The following is a 23,470-nucleotide window of genomic DNA, read 5'->3' as shown; positions in this document are numbered from 1 at the left end:
GGTCATACCTATAATCCCAGCTACTCAGGAGGCAGAGATTAGAAGGATCATGATTCAAGACCAGACTGGACAAAAAGTAGTGAGACCCCCATCTCAATCAAGAAGCTGCTGCGGTGGCATGATCCTAACTATGCAGAAGTCTGTAGGTAGGAGGATGTAGCTCAAGTGGTAGAGCACCAGCCTAGCAAGTATGAGGCCCTGAGTTTAAACCCCCCAGCACTGCAAAGAAAAAAATTGTTTTTTATGTCTGCCAGATGTGGTGGTGCATACTTGTGGTCTCTACCACTCAGGACGCAGAGGTAGGAAAATCACAGTCTAAGGATAGCCCTGGCAAAAGCATCAGGCCCTATCTGAAAAACAAAGTAAAAGCAAAAGGACTGGGGGCTCAGCTCAAGTACAAAGTGTTTGCCTAGCAAGCACCAGACCCTGGGTTCAATCCCCAGTACCACAAAAAAGAGGACTTAAATCTGGTTTTTAAATTCTATGATTCTACTTCTCAACTCTTGTTCTTATTAGCTACCTTAATTTTAACTGTCAATGTAAAACAGACTTTGTCACTATGTAGATTGAGTTGAGACAGTTTGCCTTGCTATTGTACCTTTTATTTTAAAACAGAATAATTTAATAGTACAGTAAATATTACAGGAGGGGTGCTTTAAATACCTGAGAGTTAACAACATATTTGAAAATCACTTATCACAAATATTACATCTGTATTAAAATATATTCCCAAAGACATATTTTCTCACACCATATGGAACACAGTACTATTGAGGTTTCTAGTATTTTTCTTTTAAAGACAAATTTTGGAAACCAGAGATGTTAAGTAGCTTGTGCAGTATTTCCCAACTAGGTAGTGCAGAAGTAGAAATGGAATCTGCTAGAATCATGAAGAGAGGATATTACATAGTATGTTAGAAGAACAGTAGGAACATGGGCTGGAGTGGTCGCAGTTTCATAAAGGTACAATTTCATCTAGAACTTGAAGGATTAGTAGGTTTTAGGTAGGAAAGAGGATGTGTTAATCCAAGTAGGAAACATGGGATGAGCAAAAACAGAGAAGTAGAAACAAATGAGACTAAAAGGATAGTTTCTCATACCAAGACAGACTGATTAGAACAAAAGATTTAGGTTTAAAAAAAAAAAGCAAGTAAAAAATGGCCCAAACAATGTGTGCACATATGAATAAATGAATAAAGGAAAAAAAATGCAAGTAAATATGGTATAAATTTGAGGAGGTCACATTTTAAAAGGCTTTGCAAGCCAGATAGAAGTACCTAAATCAGTTCGATCTGAAGTTTTTTTAAAAAGAAAAACATAAACAATATAATAAACATTATTAGAGAAAGATAATTTGAGATAGATCAGATGGGCTAATGATGGAGACTGGAAATAAGAACAACAATACAATTTGTTTATTCATTGTTTAGTGAATCACCAAGAAATATTGTGTACCTATGAAAATAACCTAATCTTACTGAAAGTGCTGATTATGATTCAGTAAATCTGGTGGCCTGAGGTTTTGCATTTCTAAAAGCTTATCCTGCCACTGAGGAATTACAGCCTAGTAGTAAAAATATTCAGAAAGTTCCAGTACTTAAACCCAGATTTGGAAGTAAAATTAAAAAGAGATTAAATTAAAAGAAACTGTGAAGGCTCTTACACAGAACAGAGTAGTATCACTGCTGATACACCACCTTGTTGAAATGTTGTATGTATTGAAACACAAATAAAATGCCATAAAACCCAGCTGTTAGGCCTCATCACCACAATTTTACATACCTCTCTAGTAACTCACTATTTCCACATCTTTATCCTCCATTTGTAATCTATGCTTTCTTGGTGTTTGCAGCTCTTCTTTCTTTGCTCCTTCCCTAAATATGGCTCACCATTGGCTTTCTGTCCTTCTAATTCCTTTTGCCAATGAGTCCCATATCTTATGTCCCCACCCTGAAAATGAAAGTAGCCACAAATGTATATGAGTTTACACACTTTTAAGCACCCTACCATTTCTACCTTAATATGGGACAGTAGAAGTCCTAGTTTTCTTTTTCCCAAGGCTGATTCAGTCACCTCCTGGCCTTCGTTTGTGTTCCTAAGCAGCATGAGCTACTGTGGGGAAAAGGTCTAAGGAAAATGAGGATGTTTGGATAGTTTAATAAGTACAGAGTGCTATATGTGCCAGCTAATACATTTGTGGCCAGAACTTAGTTAGATATTGGTCATATCAGTATATGTGCTTCCCTGCATTTGCATTTTCTTTCCTTTTTTCCGATTTCCTGGTAAAATTTCTTTTAAAAATTGCCATCGTTTATAGCCTAAATAGGGTGGAAAAAAGGATTTGTTTATATTGGAACAAGGTATGTTATTTCCCACTTGATAATTATAAGCTCCATAGGTGGGCACCAGTGGGTCATATCTGTAATCCTAGCTACTTGAGAGGCTGAGATTACAGGGATTGTGGTTTGAGGACAGCCTGGGGAAAAAGTTCATGAGACCTCCATCTCAACCAATAGCTGGATGTGGGAGCATTTCCTTGTCATCCCAGCTACATGGGAAGCTGAGATCTGGAGAATCAAGGTTCCAAAGCCAGGTTGGGCAAAAATATTTGTGAAAACTCATCTCAATGCAAAAGAAAAACAAAAAAAAACTGGGGTGGTAACATGTGCTTATCACCTAGCAACGGTGGAGAGCATAAAATAGGAGGGTGGCAGTCCAGGCTAGGCAGAAAGCAAGACCCCATTTCCAAAAAGGGCTGGAGGCGTGGCTCAAACATAGCAAGTGAGGAGCCCTGAGTTCTAACCACCAAAATAATAGTAGTAGTAGTAGTAGTAGTAGTAGTAGTAGTAGTAGTGGTGGTGGTGGTGGTGGTGGTGGTGGTAGTAGTGATAATCTCCTTAAAGACAGGGACAAACTAATGGAGCTGTTTGTATTTCTACCTCAGCTGTAACACAGCTTGGTAATAAAGCTTCCTGTCTGCTGATTTGGACATTGCAACCTTTTAAGAACTGAAGGGCTGGGAAATTCCCATAATCAAGAAAATGGTACCCCTTCAGCCATCACAGAAGCCTGCACCACTGGAATCACGCTCAGCTTGCTTGGCTCTGTCATAGATTGATGTTCTGGATTTGAACTGCCTGCTCTTGATGCTGCCAATTTGTGAAGCTGCCTCTTCACATTAAAGTGTGAAGTAGAAGATTAGCAGGCACTGAGATAGTAAACTGGATTCTTATAAAACTGGCACATTTAGCAGGAATTACCAAAATAGACTTAACAGTATAGTGATTCTTGGGCAATGCCAGTATCTTACAACTTCCAATTTGTGAACCAAACATATCCTAACTTTTTAGTGCTAACCTAATGTTCTTAAAGAAGTAATTTTCTAATCATCAAGGAGAATTTAAATTTGAATTTAATTGGTTCTTGTCTTCTTTATAAACTACCTGCTTTCCTTATGTAATAAACATCCTTTTATGCTCAAAATGCACAGTTTTCATTTTTGAATCAATATAATAGATTTGTTTTCTGATTATTTATCAGCAAAATTATCTTATTTTCAATTGACTAACAAAGGATATTCTACCTATCTTAATACACGTTTAATGACAAGAGATTAAACATTAATGACCCCACTCTTAATGAGAGACTTCTTTAGTAGCTATTACAGTTGACTTCTTAATCCTTAAGAGTTACTGCTACAATGGATGTTTCTGTTTCTTCTAAAAATAACTTTTAGGTATTATTGTACCTCTAGAAAATTATTTCCCTACCCTACCCTCATAAAAAGTAGTTTTCTTCAGAAAGCCTTTCCTAATCACCCTCAAACCAACTCTTACCATTCTATCTCACTCTCCTTATATGTATTTTTCTGAATTTTCATTTTAATTACTATATGTGCCTTCATTTTAATTAACATATTTGAACTCAATCAATGATATTTTCATTGCTTATTTCATTCATTTTCTTAATTTTTTTAAAAATGTTATCTATACTGGCTGGTTAACTTACAGGCTGAGACTATACTTTCTCTCTCTCTCTCTCTCTCTCTCTCTCTCTTTCTCTCTCTAGCTCTATCTTTCTCTCTCTCTCTCTCCCATCCCCCCCTTTCTCTCACCAACTGTGTTCTATTTTTGCGGGGGGAGGTTACTAGGGTTGCAACTCAGGGCCTCACAATGCTAGGCAGGCTTTCTACCACTTGAGCCACGCTCCCAGCCCCTCTACTTATATGACTCCATAGTGCCAAACACCCAGTGGTACTGAAGGACAGAATGATAGCTATATATAATATGTAAATATTCCATACATGAAATGGACACCCCCCCAAAATATTTATAATTAAGGAATTTATCTGTGACTTCTGAAGACATTAGTATATTTCCCAAGCTATCTTTTAGTGTTTTGTTATGATTAACTGCTATTATTTCCTAAAGATTTTTCTACTATCTATCATCTTCACTCATCTTAAAATGAATACAGCTTGAAGTTTATATAAACAGAAAACTAATTAGCAGCTGTTGTCCCTCTGTTTGCATTAAATATTTAAAATAAAAGTATGTTTGCATTCTACATTCTCTGAAACTTGGGTAAAGGTTCTGTCTTGGTCTTAAATTGTGTAGCAGAATTCATGGTAAAGCAAAAAGAATTTTGTGCCAGAATCAGGAGTGTAGTCATTTAAGGCAGATGTAAATTTTAAAAAGCAAAAGAGTCTTAATGAAGTGGGCTCCCTATACAATCAGATTTGCTGATTTGCAGAGCAAAAAGATGCCATATCCTATAGATAGTATAATTCTTCTCTCACAGAAACTGATTAGTACATATAGGTTTGAGAAAGTCACATTGGTTCTCTGATTAGTTTACATTCCCACCAACAGTGACATCTCCCACATCCTCACCAGCATTTATTGTTTGTTTTCTTGATGATTGACAGTCTGGCTGGGGTAAGATGGGATCTTAATGTAGTTTGTATTTGCATTTCCTTTATGATTAAGGATGTATTTATTATCCATTTTTAGTTCTTCTGGGAACTGTCTGTTCAATTTATTTGCCCATTTATTTGGATTATTTGCTCTCTTGGTGTTTAGTTTTTTAGCTCTTTGTATATTCTGGATATTAATCCCTTATCTGTTAAATAGCTGGCAAAGATTTTCTTCCATTCCATTGTTAGCTCTTGATTCTGGTACTGTTTCTTTTGATGTGCACAAACTTTTTAATGTAATAGAGTTCTATTTGTCAACTCTTGTTCTTATTTCCTGGGCAATTGGAGTCCTATTCAGAAAATAATTACCTATGGCTTATCTTCCAGATCTTTCCCTATTGTTTTCCTGTAGTTTGAATGTTTCAGGTCTTACATTAAGATCTTTGGTCCATTTGGAGTTTAGTTTTTTACAGAGTGAGAGATAGGGGTCTAGTTGCAATCCTCAGTTTTCCAAGCACCATTTGTTGAATAGGTTTGCTTTTCTATAGTGTACAAATTTGGCTCCTTTGTTAAAGATCAGGTGGCTGTAGGTGTGTGACTTTATTTCTGGGTCTTCTGTTCTATTGGTCCTCATGTCTGTTTTTGTGCCAGTACTATGCTGTTTTTGTTACTGTGACTCTGTGGTACAATTTGAAGTCTAATATTGTGATACCCTCAGTGTTGTTCTTTTTGCTCAGGAATGCTTTCAATATTTGCAGTCTTTTATGTTTCCATTTGAATTTTAGGATTGATTTTCCTGTGAAGAATGACATAGGGATTTTGATGGACATTTTGCGTTGAAACTTTAGCTTGCTTTAGTTAGCCATTTTTGCAATGTTAATTCTGTTACTTCTGTCAATCCATGAACATGGCAGGTCTTTCCATCTTTTGGTGTCTTCTTCAATTTCTTTCTTCAAAGTTGATAGTTTTCATTATAGAAGTCTTTCACCTCCCTGATAAAGTTTATACCTAGGTATTTGTTTTTAGGTTATTGCAAATAGTACTGTTTTCCTGATTTCTTTCTCAGCCTGTTCACTGTTGGTATATAGAAGCACTACTGATTATTGCATGTTTATTTTATATACTGCTACAATACTGAAAGTATTTTTCAGATCTAGGAGTTTTTTTGGCAAAATCTTGGATTTTTTTAAGTTTAGAATAATTGGCAAATAGAGATAATTTGATTTCTTTCTTATTTGTATCCCCTTTACTTCAGCCTCTTGCCATATTACTCTGGCTTATGAGTACATAAGCAAAAATTAAGAACAGAAAAGAATCAAACACTACAAAAACAACAAAATGGAAGGAATTACTGCATATCTTTTACTATTAACACAATGTTAATGGTCTCAATTCTCCAATCAAAAAACATAGCAGGTAGGATTAAAAAGCAAGGCATGGCCATTTGTTGTCTATGAGAAACTCATCTCACTGATATTAAAAACAAACACTGGCTTAGGGTGAATGGGTGGAAAAATTTTTCCAAGCAAATGGATCCCCAAAAAGGTCAGGAGTGGTTATGCTAGATTTTCATCTACCAAAACTGAACCAAAAGAATATAAATCACTTAAGTAAAACTATAACAATCAGTGAGACTGAAGAAGGAATAATGAATCTCCCAACAGAGAAAAGCCCAGGACCAGATAGATTCACTGCTGATTCTACAAGACCTTTAAAGAAGATCTAACATCAATACTCTTCAAACTTTTCCTGCAAATAGAAAAGGAAGGAATACTACCAAACTCATTCAATAAAGGCATCATTCCACTCATTACAAAACTGGACAAGGAAACAACAAAAAAGAATTATAGAACAACCTCTCCAATGAACACAGATGCAAAAATTACCAATAAAATACTTTCAAACTGAATTCAAGAACACATTAAAAAGATCATACACCATGATAAAGTTGTTTTAATTCCAGGGATGTAAGGATAGTTTGACAAATACAAATCAATACACATAATACAGCACATAAACAAAATAAAGTATAAAAATCACATGATAATGTTAACAGATGCAGAAAAAGCCTCTGACAAAATTCAGCCTCCCTTCATGATAAAAGCGCTGAGGATAGTAGGAATAAAAGGAATGTACCTCAACATAATAATGGCTATATACAATAAATCAACAGCCAACATTGTACAAAATGGGGAAAAACTGAAACCATTTCCTCTAATGTCAGGAATGAGACACAGGTATTCGCTTTCTCCATTCTTATTCAATATAGTACTTGAAGTCTGATTCTTAAGGATTTCTTTAAGAATCAAAAAAGGATGTCTTTTTTTAATTCTTTCCTGCAGTTTTCCTAATTACTGTCAATTGTTTATTTTTATCCTCTTTAAATTCAGCTTTTTTGTAAGTGTCTTTTTTCATTTCATTGATCACTGTTATAATCATGCCTTTGGGTTCTTTATCTGGGCTTTTTTCCACTTAGCTATCCTTAATGTTTGTTACTGTAGGTTTGTTGACCTTTGAGGCATCATGTTTCATTGTTTTTTTTCCATATTTCTTGTATTTCTACATTGAGATTTATGCATCTGAAGCCAAGTTCATTGATTGGAAGTTTTAATCACCAGAGGTCTGCAATAGAAGTATTCTCGGTGTTTAGGCAGGACCATGTAGTAGAAAGTTGCAGTGTAGTTTCTCACCACTGGACGTGGGGAATGGTAGGAAGTGGGAGGGTAGCTTCATAGGCATGCTTTAGCCCACATGTCCAAGACACCAGCTCTGTTCCCCAAGCACCACTGAGATAGAGGAGAATTAGCTAGAGTCTCTTATCTTTCCTTGTGTATAGGATGGTGTTACATGTGTGTTGAGGTCAGGGCTGGTCAAGGGTCAGTCATCCACTGCTGTGTTGCTTCCACCTTAGAAGCTTCTCTTCTTTGTGTACTGGAAGCCATGGCTGGCTACACAGTGCTTTTTAGTTTATAGGCCAGACAAGTTCCTACTCACTACCCAGGTTTTCTTTTAAGTCCCATTTTGGCATTAACATTGTTACTCCTGCTTTTTTTTTTTTTTTTGACTTATTTGCATTTGCCTGGTGGCTTTTTGCCCTACCTGTTTTCTTCAGCCTTTTATGTCTTTAATTAAGTCCCTTATAAATAACATTAAAATGAAATTTGAGCTTAAAACAAAAAGGCTCAATCTTACATCTGTCTTAAATTACTCTAACACTGATCCTGGCATAAATTTTTTCCTTTACCAAAAATTTTGCTATAAATAGTCCCATGAGGTTTTTATTTATTTACTTATTCCATCTTACTTATTATCACTGTTTATACAACTTTATTATGTTTCCTTTTCCTTTCTCTATTGTTGGTTGGATCCAGGTGCTACTTGCTCTCTTTTATCCCCTTATCATTCACCTAATGTTTGTCTTTCAATTAGTGCTGCCCATAACCAAATATATATTTATTCACTATTATATAAAAAGAAGCCCCTAACCATATCCCTCCTACAAGATATTCTCATTTTTCCCAAGCACCCCTTGTACCAATAAGATGACATCTTTAGAATACTTTTACTTCCCCTGTTTTCCTTCCAACCCCTCAATATTCAGATAATGCTGAGAAATGCTTTAATTAAATGCTTAAAAAAATCTAGACTATTATTAAATTTTCTTTTACAGTGAATGTCTGTAACTTCGGGGATTCATATTTAATACAGAATTATAACTCCCCAATATTTTCAATCATTAGTCATTAGTTTTATAAGTGAATGTGTGTTTCTGTTTCTCTACTATTTTTTCTCTTCCATTTTTCCTATCTTGTGTTGTGTTCTGATTCACTTTTTCATTTACTCCAACTTTTCCAGAACATTACTTAGTAATTTGTTATCTGAATGTTTGCATTTTTACACATATTATTTGGTCATCCTGATTGGTGAATGATGTCTGACTGGGTATAGGATTTGAGGCTTGTACAACAAAAAAGAGTCTGTAAGGTCTTAAGTATAGGGAAAATTTGACTTCTTCCTTTCTTATTTTTATCCCTTTTATTTTCTTTTGCCTTTATTCTCTGGCTAAGAATTTGAGCACTATATTGAATAAAAATGGAGAGAGTGGACATTTCTGACTTTAGAGGAAATGGTTTCATTTTTTCCCTCCCCAGTACAATGTTAGCCATAGGTTTATCATATATAGTCTTTAATATGTTGAGGTACATTCCTTCTATTCCTGTTTTCTTCAGGGTTTTTATCATGAAAAGGGATATTGTATTTTGTCAAAGTCTTTTTGTGCATCTATTGAGATGATCATATGATTTTTGTCCTTTATTCTGTTTATCTGCTCTATTACATTTATTGATTTACATATGTCAAGCTATCATTACATTCCTTGAGTGAAACCAATTTGATCTTGCTGCATGATCTTTTTTAATGTATTCTTTAATTCACTTTGCAAGTATTTTACTGAGAATCTTTGTGGTCTATGTTCATCAAGGAAATTAATCTATAATTTTCTTTTCTGTTATGTCCTTATCTGGTTGTGGTATCAGAATAATACTGTGTTCATAGAATGAGTTTGGAAGCATTCCTTTCCTTTCTGTTTTATTGAATAGTTTGAGGAGCATTGTTGTTAGTTCTTCTTTAAGGTTTGGTAGAATTCAGCAGTGAATCCATCTGTTCCTGGGCTTTTCTTTTTTGAGAGACTTTATAATTGCTTCAGTTTCATTGTTAGTTATAAATCTACTTAAGTGGTTTATATCCTCTTAGTAAAGTATGGGTATAGATCTAGAAATTTATCCATGTCTTCTAGATTTTCCAGTTTATTAGATTATAAGTTTTTGAAGTATTCCCTAAGATCATCTGAATTTCATTAGTATTTTTATGATACCCCTTTTTCATCTCTAATTTTATTAATTTAGGTCTTCTCCCTCTTTCTTTTAGTTAATTTAGCTAAGGATTTGTCAGTCATATTTATCTTTTCTCTGTATTCTATTGATTCTTTGTATTGTGCTTTTAGTCTTTGTTTCCTTAATTTCTGCCCTTATTCTTTTTTTTTTTTCCTGCCCTACTCTTTATTATTTCTTTCTACTTCCTGATTTTGGCTTTAACTTGTTCTTGTGTCTCCAAGAGCTTGAGAGATGCATCAATATGTTATTTGAGATCTCTCTGATTTTTTAATGTAGGCTCTCATAGTATAAACACTCCTCTTAACACTGCTTTTGCCATGTTTCAAAGGTTCTGATAAGTTGTGTTTTCATTTGATTCTAGGATTTTTTTTCATTTTCTCCCCTATTTCTTTGATAATAATTCAAAAGTGTATTTGTTCAGTCTCCATGTGTTTCAATATTTTCTGTAGTTTATCTTGTCGATTTCTAGGTTTTTTTTCCTGTTGTGGTCTGATAAAATACAGTGAGTTATTTTATTTTTCTTGTATTTGCTAAGACTTGCTTTAAGTGCTAAAATATGATCTAGTTTGGAGGAAGTTCTGTGGGCTGCTGAAAAGAATGTATATTCTATGGAAAATACATATGTTGAATAGAATATTCTGTAGATGTTTTGTTAAGTCCATTTGATCTATCATTTCATCTAACTCTGAAGTTTATTTTTTTGTATGGATAACCTATCTATTGGTAAAAGTAGGGTATTAAAGTCACCCACTATTACTGTGTTGGAATCTATCTGTGCTTTTATGTTCAGAGTGTTTGCTTTATGAAATTTGGTGTGCTGATGTTTGGTGCATTTGTTATATACTCTGAATTGACTGTTCCCTTTATCAATATGAAGTAACCTTCTTTGTCTCTTCTAATTAAATCTGCTTTGTCACTACTCCTGCTTACTCTCAGGCTCTATTAGCTTAAACTATCCTTTCCATCCTCTCACTTTAAGTCTGTGTTTGTCTTTGCCAGTGAGTTGCACTGTCTGTAGACAACAAATGTTGGTCTTTTTTTTAAGTCTGTTCTCCAGTCTGTGTCTTTTGGTTGGAGAATTGAGACCATGAACATCCAGAGTTATTATTTAAGAGTTACTACTATATAGTAATTCTCATAATTTTGTTGTTTTTTCTGTTAGATTCTTCTTCCCTACTCCTCATTTGCTTTTCTACTATCACAGTTTATTCTTTGACATATTTTCAAGGCTGCATTTATCTTCTTCTTTGTGTAGGATTCCTTTAGGTATCTTCTGTAGTAATGGCTTAGTGGTCATGAATTACTTTAATTTTTTTCTTTATTCATTTATTCACATGTGCATCCATTTCCCTCCCTCTCCCTCCTTCTCCCCCCAAATCTCCTCACTTCCAGGTGGAATCTGTTATTCCCTTTTCTCCAATTTTGTTTAAGAGTAGATATAAGAAATAATAAGAAAGACAAAGCGATTTTGCTAGGTGAGATATGGATAGCTGTACAGAGAGATTCCTACCATTGCTTCCATGCACAAGTGTATTACAACCCAAATTGATTCATCTCTACCAGACCTCTTCACTACTTCCCAGTCACCATCCCATATTGACCTCTGTCGTTTTAAGGTTACTGTATTAGCTCCTCTGCAGTGGGCACATCAAACACTTTCAAGTTTTGGATTTCGTGCCTTTCCCTATTCCTCCTGTATGTGTCCTCCCCTTAGCGTGTGACTCAAGTCTAATAATATTACCGCATTTGTTTTAGAACTAAAGTCTGCATATGAGGGAGAACATACGATTTTTTGGCTTTCTGAGCTTGGCTTAAGATGATGTTCTCCAGTTCCATCCATTTACTTGCGAATGATAAGATTTCGTTCTTCTTCATGGCTGAGTAAAATTCCATTGTGTATAAATACCACATTTTCTTCTTTGTCCATAATTCGTAGGTTTTATCTTTTGATGGTGTCCCAGAAGTCTTGTATGTTCCATTCATACTTTATTTTTTCTTTATCTGAATGTTCTAATTCATTTACCTTCTCTTCAAGTCCCAGCATTCTATCTTCAACTTGATTCAACTTGACAAGGTTTTTCAATAGCCTTTGACTTATTCAGCTTTTCATTTCCAGAATTTCTATTTGAATTTTTTGGAATTTCTATATCTTTATTGAATACCTCTTTCAAATCCTGCATTGTTGTTCTTATTTTTGCTTATATTTTCATGGCATTCATGAGAATTCCAGGATGCACCTCCCACAGTCTATTTTCTGTGTTTTCAGACCTCACCCAACATTTCACCAGCCAACGGAGGGGGAGCAAGGACAGGGAAATCATGTGACTTAAAGAGCCTGGTTCTCAGAGCTCTCCTTCTCACCCAACAACAAACACATATAGCCCAGAGGCAGCTTCCAAAGTCTCACCTCTCTGCCAACCTTAGGCTTCATGCTCCGTTTCCTCATTAATCCTGAGGAGCTGGGACTCTTCTCACAAGGAATACTGGGGCCACCAACCACCATGCCTTTTGCTGTTTGGGCTCCTTACTCCTTAAATTTCTCAGCAGGTCCACATCAGACCATCTCCTCCACAACTACTCTCTTGTGGCCCTCTCCCACCTAGACAATGTGGTAGGGTGTCCTCAGATTCCCTGAGCCATGATTGTTCCTTATTTTCAAGTCCCCAGAGTAGCTCAGTCTCAAACAATAAGACATCTCTCAAGATGGTATCTTGCTTTAGCTCTCTGAGGGAAGATGAGTGACATCATGTCTTTCTTTACCCTGCCATACAGGAGGAGTCACTGTAGCAGCAAATATCCACAGTTGGCTTAAGGCTTGTGGTACGTGTGGGCTTATACTACAGCTAGAGTTTCCAGTCTTTTGTCAGGGTGGTCTGGCTTACCTTGTCTTGTTACGCTGGCTACCCTCCCCTCAGGGAGGAGGAACTGAACTTGCCTTTATGTTTCTTCATGCTTTTCAGCTGTCCTGTCACCCCTCTCCTGATTCCCCATGCTGTGCTTTCTCTATTCAGAGTAAATTCTCTCCTTTGCTACCTTAATTCTTCTCATTCACAGAGTCAAGCAGAGGATACTTGTAATCCATCATCTTGCCCCACCCAGAAATGTCTGGTTTTGTTTGATATATGTTCTCAGTATGTAGTACAGGCTTATCTGGAACTAACTGTTTTTCCTGGGCTGGCTTTGAACTTGTAAACCTTCTACCTCAGCCTTCCAAGTGCTAGATTATAGGCATGTGTCACCTTATCTACTTTTTCTTTTCAGTGCTAGGGATCGAACCTAGCATAGTTTGGTACATGCTAGAGAAGCCTGAGTTACACCCCCAGCCATGTTTTTTTTTTTTGAATACACTTTTAATGTTGTAATTGAATATCCATCAGTGTTCTGTGTATGATCTTATTGTCATTGTTGTAGTTATTGTTATCATTAAAATTATCTTTTCTTTTAGCAGTTTTATCTCACAAGGAGCTGTCCTAAAAATAGGAGTTGTCCTAAATTTCACATTTATTATTATTCCACTCTCCAGTTTCTTGCTTCTAATATTCTTGGTATTTTCTTTTGCCTACTGAGAGTCCTATTCACCCTCAGGGCTCAAGAAGATGCTAGGGTAATTTGGAGCTAGTGGGCATGGAGTGAGAGTTGTAAAGAGGATCACAAGTGATAAAAGGCATAAAAGCTTCAACTGCTGAATTGGCAAAGCACCAATGGCAATTATTAAAAAGGCCTCTGTGCTTCCTGGACTATTTCATTGTAAAAACTGGACTTCCCCAGCCTTTAGGTGTAGAGCAGTCTTAGTAATTTAAATAGACATCCAGGTAAACTTTAAAGTGATACCTTCTCACCTGAACTATATCCCAAGTATCCTCAAGTGCTTGGAATCAGTAAATGTTAGTGATGGAAAGGACCTGATCCCAATGTCCTCATTTTACAGATAAAGAGAATGAAACCCACCAAAACTTTTTTTTAGTTTTCTCTCTTCACATAGGTAGTTACCAAAAGAGACAAAACTGGACTTTAGACTTTGTGACATTCAGGACTTTAATTAATGGCTCTGACTTCGTATCACCCAGCACTTAGATTCTTAACATTTAATTCTAAAGCAACTTTCTGTACAATGCTTTCAGGTAATAGGTGAACTCTAAAAGAACATTAAATAGGTACTTAATTCAAGTAAAATGAATAGAAAATATAAGTAAATCAAGTTTAATATTAGTATTAGAAATATCTTTAAAGAAATGGTTACTTACCATCCAGATTTAATTAAAACTATAGTTTTAATGAAGATTTAAATGATATTACAATATCCCTTAAAGATATGCTGTTATTTGAGTAAAGGGAAACAACTGCTATACACCCAGAAAACCTAATCTGCTTAGCCCAGCAAGCCCTCCATTAGCAATGGTGAGGAAATATTTCAGATGTCAGTGGTACAGGTTTTTTGCCCCTTCATTAGTATTTGGCATACACAAATTTACACATATACATGAGCATTACTGTCACTAATTATTTCTTAAGTGTCAATTGATCTTTTATAGAATTATTTCTTAAATGTAAGGTCAGATTATGTTTTGCAGTTTAACTCTGCTATCCTTGAGAAAATTAATATACTTTGCTGTCTTTGTTTAATAAAACTGAGAAAATTAGTGTTTTCTTTCTACTATAACAAACATGATTATTAGTACCTTTTATCACTATTTAAACTAATCTCTTAGTCTTAGCAAACTCAGTTTTATTTGTTAAAAGTAAAATAGTCTGGAGGAGGGAAATATGAAGAAAATATGGAAAAATATTCCCTTGGTCAAATCTGAGAGATGAATACATGAGTACTGGTTATTACTACTATCTTATGTTAGAACTGTATTATAATTTAAAAGATGAGTCCTAAAAAGAATGCAAATTTAGTTTCCATCTGAATTTAGGATTCAGAATCATGTTGCTTTGTTTCCCAGAACTAAACTAACACATCTACATATGCAATCTTCTGCTGGTCATCTCAGACAAATCCCAACTTGTGATCTCAGCATCCTCTATTTTTCATGCTTTTGCACAAGGTTCCAATCTCATGAGAACCTTCCTTTGATTATGTATTTGCCTTAAACTGTACAATCACTTCTGATTAGGTAAGAGTGGAAAAAACCGTTAATGAGGAGCTAGAAGTTCTGATTCTGGCCAGTTCTGCCACTTACTGCTCTGTCTTGACTTTAAATGTACCACTTTGGACATAATAGTATCCATCCAGTCTACCTCACAGATTTACTATATAGTAATAAATAGAGACCTAACATGCAACATAAATGAAGTTATAGGTCCTCTGACTATTGTCATACCTGAATCTCTAGAAAGCCCATGATCTTTGACCAGATCCTCAGACATCAGAAGTATGCAAGAAGTATGTAAGAAAATAGAGTCAGAGCAAAGAGGACAGAGAAGGGAAGGACCCAAACAGCAGGCCCACCTGTGCTACTGGATAAGATGACACTTCCAACTTGAGATGCAGTGATTTTGTTAATCTACTAGCCACAGAGTAATAGGTGACCTTGAGCATATTCTTTAAAATATGTTAAATCACACTAAGGATATAGAACAAAATCTCTTGTAATTTATTTCAGCAAATTGGAAATTTTCATGTAGACAATTAATGATTCCACAGTTTTACAAAATGGGAAAAAATACCTAGATAATATGAAAACAACGAATAAGAAAAAAAAATCACTGAAAAGTATGTTTATTTGCTGTCATCAGCTGGTCAAGATTTTAACCACCTACAAAGATAATTAGTTCCATAGTGATGTGAAAGTCACTGATGGTTTGTTTCTCATGGTCCTGTGATAATCTGTAGAGTTGACAAATGTTATGTTAGATTAGCGAAATAGCAAAATTGTATTTGCTAATAATATTCATCATCCATTCACCTGAACCATGTTTTACATGGTGCTGTTTGATGCTTTCCCCATTTACTCCATAGGTCAGCCATTTGGCTCAACCTAATGAAAATATGATCCAGCAAGGCAAGGATCCCAGAACTCTGGGCATTGGGAACCAACAACATACATATTATATAGTATTTCCACACCACAATAATTTTCTGTCTTCTTCCCTGAAGCAAAATGAAAGGACTGATGAGAAATCTATTCAAAATACTTAGTTCAATACTTATTCAATATAATCAAATCCTCTTAGATGTTTGCACAACCAGTTTAGCTTTGTAATCTGTTTCAGAGATTTTGTTAATTTTTTTTTACAAGTAGATTCTACTTTCAATAAATACCTGGGTATTTTTCTTTCTGCACAAGTGATACAAACCACATAACTGAATAACTCCAAAGGGTCTCTGTGTTGATAGGCTGAACCTCCTTGTGAACCATTTTCAAACTTTTACTTTAATCCCTTCTCCTTGGGAGGTTGCTTCCCAGAGCTAGAACAATCCCAGTGCACTCATGGACAGGTCAGTGCTAAAGAAAAAAGAAATTTTAACCAGATCCTATAGTAGAACCTAATAGTAAATGAAACGTTTGATGCTGGAAATGGCTTGTCTTACCATTTGGATCTTTCACATGTTCCCCTTTATTGTTTTTAAGTCCCAATCTATGATTTCTTTCTAGTCATAGATGTTTTTCCAAAATAAAAACTGCTCAGCATACTAAAGTTGTACTTTTCCAGGTTGTTGGTTATGTTTGAGTGATTAACTTCTATCAGTACTACAGCAATACTACTCAACGACAACTAACCTTTTATTAAAAAAAAAAAAACTTAGCTTGTTTTGGGTGTTATCCCAAGTGTTTTATATGCACTGTGGCATTTAATCCTCATAACAATTCTGTCATCTCTACTTTATAGATAGAAAACTGAGGCAAGGGGTAGTTAAGCAACTTGTCAGTAGTTCACATCTAACAAATAGTAGTGTCGGGATTTAAGCTCAGGTGGTCAGAACTTTTTGTTTGTTTTTGTTTTTTTGGTTAATGGGGTTTGAACTCAGGACATTGCCTTCCTAGCCAAGCACTCTAACACTTGAGCCATGCCCAGCCCTTAGAGTTCATACTCTGTGCTATACCACCTCCCAACTAGCTTGTCTTATCAAGCCTGGTAGATATTAGGCTCCTCTCCTCACTTCTCTTATGCCTAGATAAAAAAGTGAAAAGTTATATGCTAGCTATAATTCTTGCCATGTGAAGTCTCTAACTTTCCTTCCTCTCTTGTCAAGTAGTACATTAAGGTGAAGGGCATTCAGCTTCATAATCATGAGTGAGTTGAGAAACACATGCTGTCTTACTGAGATAGCATGTGATTTCAACTTAACAAACACCTGCTGAAGCAAAAGAGGGATTTGTGGGAGGATATAAGGTTATCTCACAAAACCAAGAGCAAGAATCCAGCCGAGCCTCCAGAGGCACTAAAAGCAGGACCTAGAAAATCAGAAGCCAGTATTACTCCCTTTTAAGATATCCCTGTTAATATCCATGAGGGAAAAGGGCAAAAGAAGAATCAGGCAATATAAAAGCAAAGAAGCACCCTTCTCCTCCATTGGTAATAAGTTCTCAGAAAACATGAAAGTGGGCTGACATAAACTCCTCAAAAGCACGGTTTCTGTACTCCATCAATTGATGGGAAATGCCAAGTGCAGATCATTAACTTTATGTGGATTTTAAAGTTAACTCTATATGGATTTAAAGTAGTGACTAAATAGTCCCTTTTGGCTACTCCCTGACATCCTGTCCCTACTCAAGTTCTTCTTTTTTCTTTTGGGAGCACTGAGGCTTCAACTCAGGGTCCCACATTTGCTAGGCAGGGGCTCTACTACTTGAGTCAGCCCTTTTTTTGTTAGGTATTTTTGAGATAGGGTCTCACAACCTATTTACCCAGGCTATCCTCGAACTCCAGTTCTCCTGATCTGTGCCTCCTGAGTAGCTGAGAGATTACAGGCATGAGATACCAGCACCTTCTCAAGCTCTGATGATTGGCCTTTTGTTTAATTCTCATTCAGTCTATACCAAGATAGGCCTTTGCAACCTTTCTAACCTCCAGAGGATGAGGCCCTTGATTTCTTTCTTTCCATCACTTCTCCCAAGGCCTTTTATATGTACCATCAAAGGGCCTGATGACAGTCAGGAATATGCCTAGTTTCAGTCCCTAGTATTGATTCTGTCCTGTTCTGGTTGTTTTTGTTTGTTTGTTTGTTTGGGGTTCTTGTTGTTTTTGTTGTTTTCTTTTGTGTTACTGGGGATTGAACCCAGAGCCTCACACATGCTTGCAAGCACTCTACAACTTGAGTCACACGCCCCGCCCTAATCCTGTCCTTTTACCTTCTCAGAATAATTCATATTCTCTTCCTTTCTTCTGCTTTTTTCTCTACCCTCTCTTTTCCCAATAAATATCTACTGGCTCTTCATCTTTTTAGGGCTCCCATCCATTTCCTATTAGATGAATTCCATGTTCTTAAACTTGAGAGCCCTCCAAAATCATGTCTTGTCCTACCTATTCCAGTCATTTCTAGGCAAGTCCTTCAGTCTAGGTAGGCCAGGCCACACTGATTCAAAAACACCACAGGCTTAACCACTGATCAAACTTTTCCTAGTGCAGATCCTCTTGCCTTTCCCACTCCTTTCCACCTATCAAAATCCAGCCTATTTCTCACTTAAGTCATAAGCTCTACAGAGTCTTATATGACCTTCCCAACACCTAGGGTGACCAACTGTCCTGGTGTGTCTAGGATTTCTGAAGCCATGAGACTTTCAGTACTAAAACTAGGATATTCCTAGGCAAACCAAGACAGGTAAAATATCCTTCAACACCTCCCCTCATTATACTGTGTTGTTAGCCCAAATGAGCCCTATGAAAGCATCAGTTGTCACTATAGCACTGACAAGGTTCTTTTTCAACATTAAGGCCTATTCTGTTGGGCAGAGACCCCCACTAATTCCCACTTCACACAGAATATATTGCTGTACTCGTGTTAATGTCTACTCAGAGGAACAGGTGGTTTAGATTTAAGTTAGTACTATATCTAAAATATTTCCCTTGTGTGTTAATTTATTTGTCTTTATTTTTTCCAGCCCAGATGACTTACTCAATGCCTTGAATGAGGGTATCAGTCGTGCTGATGTCATCATCACATCAGGGGGTGTATCCATGGGGGAGAAGGTATGACAACTTGGGGCGCATGAAGATTTATCTATTCTCATGTCCTTGTGTGTGGTCAGTTGACTGTGTCTATAGGGATCTTATATTCATAACTAGGCCTCCACAAAGCTGAGAACCCTGGGGCTTCAGAAGCTATTGGTCTCTAAAAAGGATGCGGTGTGGGCAGCTTGGGGAACTGAGTTAAAGAATCCCACAATTTGCAGAATGTTCTTTGCTGTGTTCCTGGAGACTTCTGTTTTGTCTTTCACTCAATTTTACTACACTGGGACTTCCTTTTTATATATTTGTGCACAAGGTAAAGCACCAAGAGCCTTCCTTCTTAAACAGTGACCTCCCGTAGCCAACCATATACTCCAAAGCTTACCAAGATCTTTCAACTACCCTTCCCTCAGGGAAGAAAGAGAGGATCAGGCATTCCTTTTGCCCTTCTTTATAAAAGTAAATAATAAAATAATAATAACAATGAAAATATCCACACAGATGCATGATTTTACAGAACAAAGTCTATTTGAGCATGGTGTGTGCTTACTCCTATAAAAACTTCAATTTGAATACTGTAGTATCATTAAGCTTATACATCTTAATGAAATGTGTTTATGATTATTGGGTCTATCAGACAATGTTATTAAGGTAAAATATCCCTTGCTACAATAATCAACCCTATGTTTTTGCTCAAAAATATTTTAAAGTATAAAATGTTATGCCAGCCTATAATCCATTTCCATGTTTTATTTTATCTCATATTAATGAGAATATTAAAACAATATTATTCATGATATCAGTTTTACTAAGATTTCATATTTTCCAAGAAGTTTATTTAAGCTAAATCATTTACCTATATATGATTGTTCTTGGTACCTGCCCTTTCTAGATATAAAATTGCCTAAATTTGTAATCTGATTTTTTGGTCAGTAAACTTTATTGGCTCCAAGAACAAATGTTAGAATTCAGAACCCTGAACAGAGAATTCCTGCCTTCCATTCAGACTTCAGTTTTACAGTGTCTGAGAATAGCACTTAAACTAACAAAAAACATAGAAGGAAAAGAATCTCAAATTACCTCCAGGAGTGATAATGTTGAAATGTGGATAGATATTCTTATAACAGACAGATAGCTAGGTAAGTGCTTTCTGAAAGTCTCCCAGAAGACTTTAGCCCCAGGTAGAGCAAATTGCTACAGACCTCTTGAGATCCAAAGGCTAGGGCTGAGATCTGCACTGTGGTAGAACTATACGAAATAGTTTGCAACAAATCTCTTTTCATTGCCATGAAATTGCTCCCAGAATCACAAGAGCACATCCTGAAATCAAGACTATTCAAATTTAACATTTATTCTTTCTAGGGATTGCTTCATGTAAAACTTAACCTTAGTTCCTAATGAAGTTAATTATGGAATAATATCTACTTGGTAGACTTCTAGAGAGGCAACAAGCTTACAGTACTCAAGGTTGGCAGTTGTGGCTCAGTTGTGGTAAGGAAAGTACATTTCCAAAACTTCTTTATTAGTGCTAACAAAGATGTCAGTTATCTTAGGGGTTTGCTTACAAGTAAACAAGGCCAATATCCTTCAGTATACTGATTTTATTTATCTTACTCTCTGGGTAGAGAGATACTTACACTCTACCTTTAATTTACTAATAAAGAGATTTTAGGATGTGGAGCATCCAAAGCATTCCCTGGGAACCAGTAATTGTCCTTCTTACCTCTGCAGTGGAGTGAGATGATAGAGTAACCAGAAAGAAAGAGGCAGGACTGGGGATATAGCTCAGTGGCAGAGCGTTTGCATGGCATGTGGAAGGCCCAGGATTCAACCCTATCACCATCACCAAAAAAAAAGAGGTAAAACATACAGTAAATTCCTGCCAGCCAGCCAGCCAGTTATAGTCCCCAAAAGAATTTCATATACTTTACAAGCAGAAGGAAGGAAAAGCATGAAAGATAAAATATCTGCTTAAGCCCAGGAGCTAAACCTGAAAAATAGTTATTGAAAAGACAGGAAGATCAAGGAAAGATCCAGAGGCGTTATGCAGCAGACATGAATTTTAAGTGAAAAAACTCAGATATGCCAGAAATTTATCTGACTCAATGTAAGTCATAATCTGAGCACCTGTGCTACAAAACAGTCAGGAAATTTTATTTAAGCCACAGCTGAGGCCTATTCCCTCCAAGTAGTATGCCAAGGAACCTGGAGGGGCTTAAGCAGCACAAAAGCAGCAAGGAGCCACATGTGGTCGCTAGTTTGCACTGGTTATACCCGGAGAATTCTAGTTGCACCATTAGATTTCAGGTCTTTGCTCCTTTGGACCATACGAGCTGCTGGGACTTATGGGGAGGCTGGGAGTGTCTGGGCAGCCAGCTTGCTTCTTTGTATCTCCTGGGAAGTCTGGCCATCTCCACAGTGTATTGCCTGCTAAGCAGAGTGGAAGGAGGGACCCCTGCCACTTGTAGGACCCACAGACCTCTCTCCTCTGCCAAGGATAAATAACTCTTCCACAGTTGTTTATCTAAAGATCTCTCCACACCTCCACTTCTTCCTATCTTTTTCAAAGAATTTTCATCTTAAAAACACTAAAAGTTGTAGTTAAACACCGCATTTTGTCCTGAAAACCAAAGAATCATATGCATTTCTATTAAGTTTTTCACAACCTACAAAATTATAAAATAGTTCAAAGACAATGAAAAGTGCCAATAACATAGAAGGATACACAAAATGGCATAGTAATAGTAGCAATCTTTGCCTATTTCAAAATCTCTTTCATTTTTCATTTTTCCTTTTGCTCATTTTCATATGATGTTTTCTCTACCACTCATATGACCAAAGTTATTGCAGATAGGTTTGTCCTAATCTGAACACAAGAATGTTAATCATGAGCCCTCTTAAATTTGTTTTGCAAATCTAGAGCCATGCAGCCACATGCATATTTACAATAAATCAACAATATCCCAAATAAATAGACACAAAGAAGTTTTCCTTATCATTTCATTCAATCCTATGATATTTTTGTTCTGCTAAATCTTGGGTTAGCACTCTGCTTTCCCCAAACTACCTGCTTCCAAACTAAAGAGTTCTGGAATCCCTGACTCAGTGCACTGGGACAGGATGAAAGTTATCCAAGCTATATCACTGCTGAAGCCATAGGTTACAGTCCTTTTCCCTAGTGCTCTGAACCTGCCTAGTTATTGTTTGTGTTTATACAGAGCCTCAGACAAGCATCAGAGTAGAACATAAACTTTCTATAGATCACAGATTCTTAATGACTGTGTTTAACTTACTACTGTAATATATAATATTATAAGACAGTAAAATTAACAATTGGGATACAGTATGTAACTATTCATAAAAGTTGTGAGGGTTTTATGGGTTTGTTTGTTTTTGCAGTGCTGAGGCTCAAACCCAGAACCTCAGGCAAGCTAAGCAAGCCAAACTTCATAAAAATTTTACTAACCCAGGCAAGGTGGCACATGCTTGTCATCCCAACACTCAGGAGGCTGAGGCAGAAGGATCAGAAGATCAAGGCCTGGTCTATAAAGCAAGACCCTATCTCAAAACAACAGCAAAAGCTAATATCTACTTTATGGAGAAAATTAAGGAGCATAGGTAATTAATAAATCATATGTAATTCTTTTAGCAGACTGGCAAAACTCAAACACAAAATAGGGTTTTGTGCTTGCTAGGCCAGTGTTCTATCACTTGAGCCATGCCCCCAACTCTTTTTGCTTTAATTATTTCCAGATAGGGTCTCACATTTTTTTCCCCACTGGGGTTGAGGTGGTGGTTTCGGACAGAGATCCTCCTATTGATGCATCCTATCTAGCTGGGATTATAGGCATGCATCACCACACCCAGCTTATTTGTTGAGATAGGGGGTCTCCAGCTTTTTGCCCAGGCTAGCCCTGAACCATGATCCTCCTGACCATCATCTCCTGAGTAGCTTGGATTATAAGTGTGTACCACCACTCCCAGCCCTGTTTTTTGTTTTTGTGTAGCCCAAGCTGGCCTCAAATTCACACTCCTCCTGCCCCTGCCTCCCAAGTGCTGGGATTACATGTATGCTTCACCACACCTGGCCATAATACAGCTTTCTATAAACACACACATCCCTTTTACACCATCTTAATATAGCAAAAATAAATAAATACAACCATTAACATAACCCAAAGATAAATCCTCTCTGTAGCATATAAAAATTAGAAGCAAAGCATAATTTTTAAGTTAATATACTTTAGTATATTATTATACTAAAAATTATACTTAGTAATCAATGACCTAATCTATTTTACTTAGAAATTATCTAGGTATCTGATGGTTTCTGATAGTTATTCACTAATTAACTTAAAATCAGTTCAAGATTTTAGCTTACTTCAAGATTTTAGCTTAATAATCTTGAAAATTATTTTCAATGTGGCATACTATAAAATATAATTACTGCTATAGTTAAAAATTCCTCAGAATAATTATTTGATTATATATCTCAGTTTTATATTTTATAATCTTAAATACTATGTAGGAACAGTGTTAGCTTATTTGA

The 23,470-nt window shown here is 36.3% G+C and overlaps 1 protein-coding gene across 18 annotated transcripts in view; it reads left to right on the top strand.

The window, feature by feature from the left end:
* The window catches only part of Gphn (gephyrin), a 571,921-nt gene that overhangs the window by 523,834 nt on the left and 24,617 nt on the right, over positions 1–23,470 (top strand). For all 18 annotated transcript variants that reach the window (XM_074067764.1, XM_074067753.1, XM_074067755.1 and 15 more), the window contains one exon: positions 18,855–18,942. In XM_074067764.1, the coding sequence (XP_073923865.1) occupies positions 18,855–18,942 (88 nt within the window). The remainder of the gene's footprint in view (positions 1–18,854; positions 18,943–23,470) is intronic.

Source organism: Castor canadensis, chromosome 3, assembly GCF_047511655.1.
Source record: "Castor canadensis chromosome 3, mCasCan1.hap1v2, whole genome shotgun sequence".
Classification (NCBI taxonomy): domain Eukaryota; kingdom Metazoa; phylum Chordata; class Mammalia; order Rodentia; family Castoridae; genus Castor; species Castor canadensis.
The sequence above is the reverse complement of the archived record's forward strand: the minus strand, read 5'-3'. Positions and strand labels throughout refer to the sequence as shown.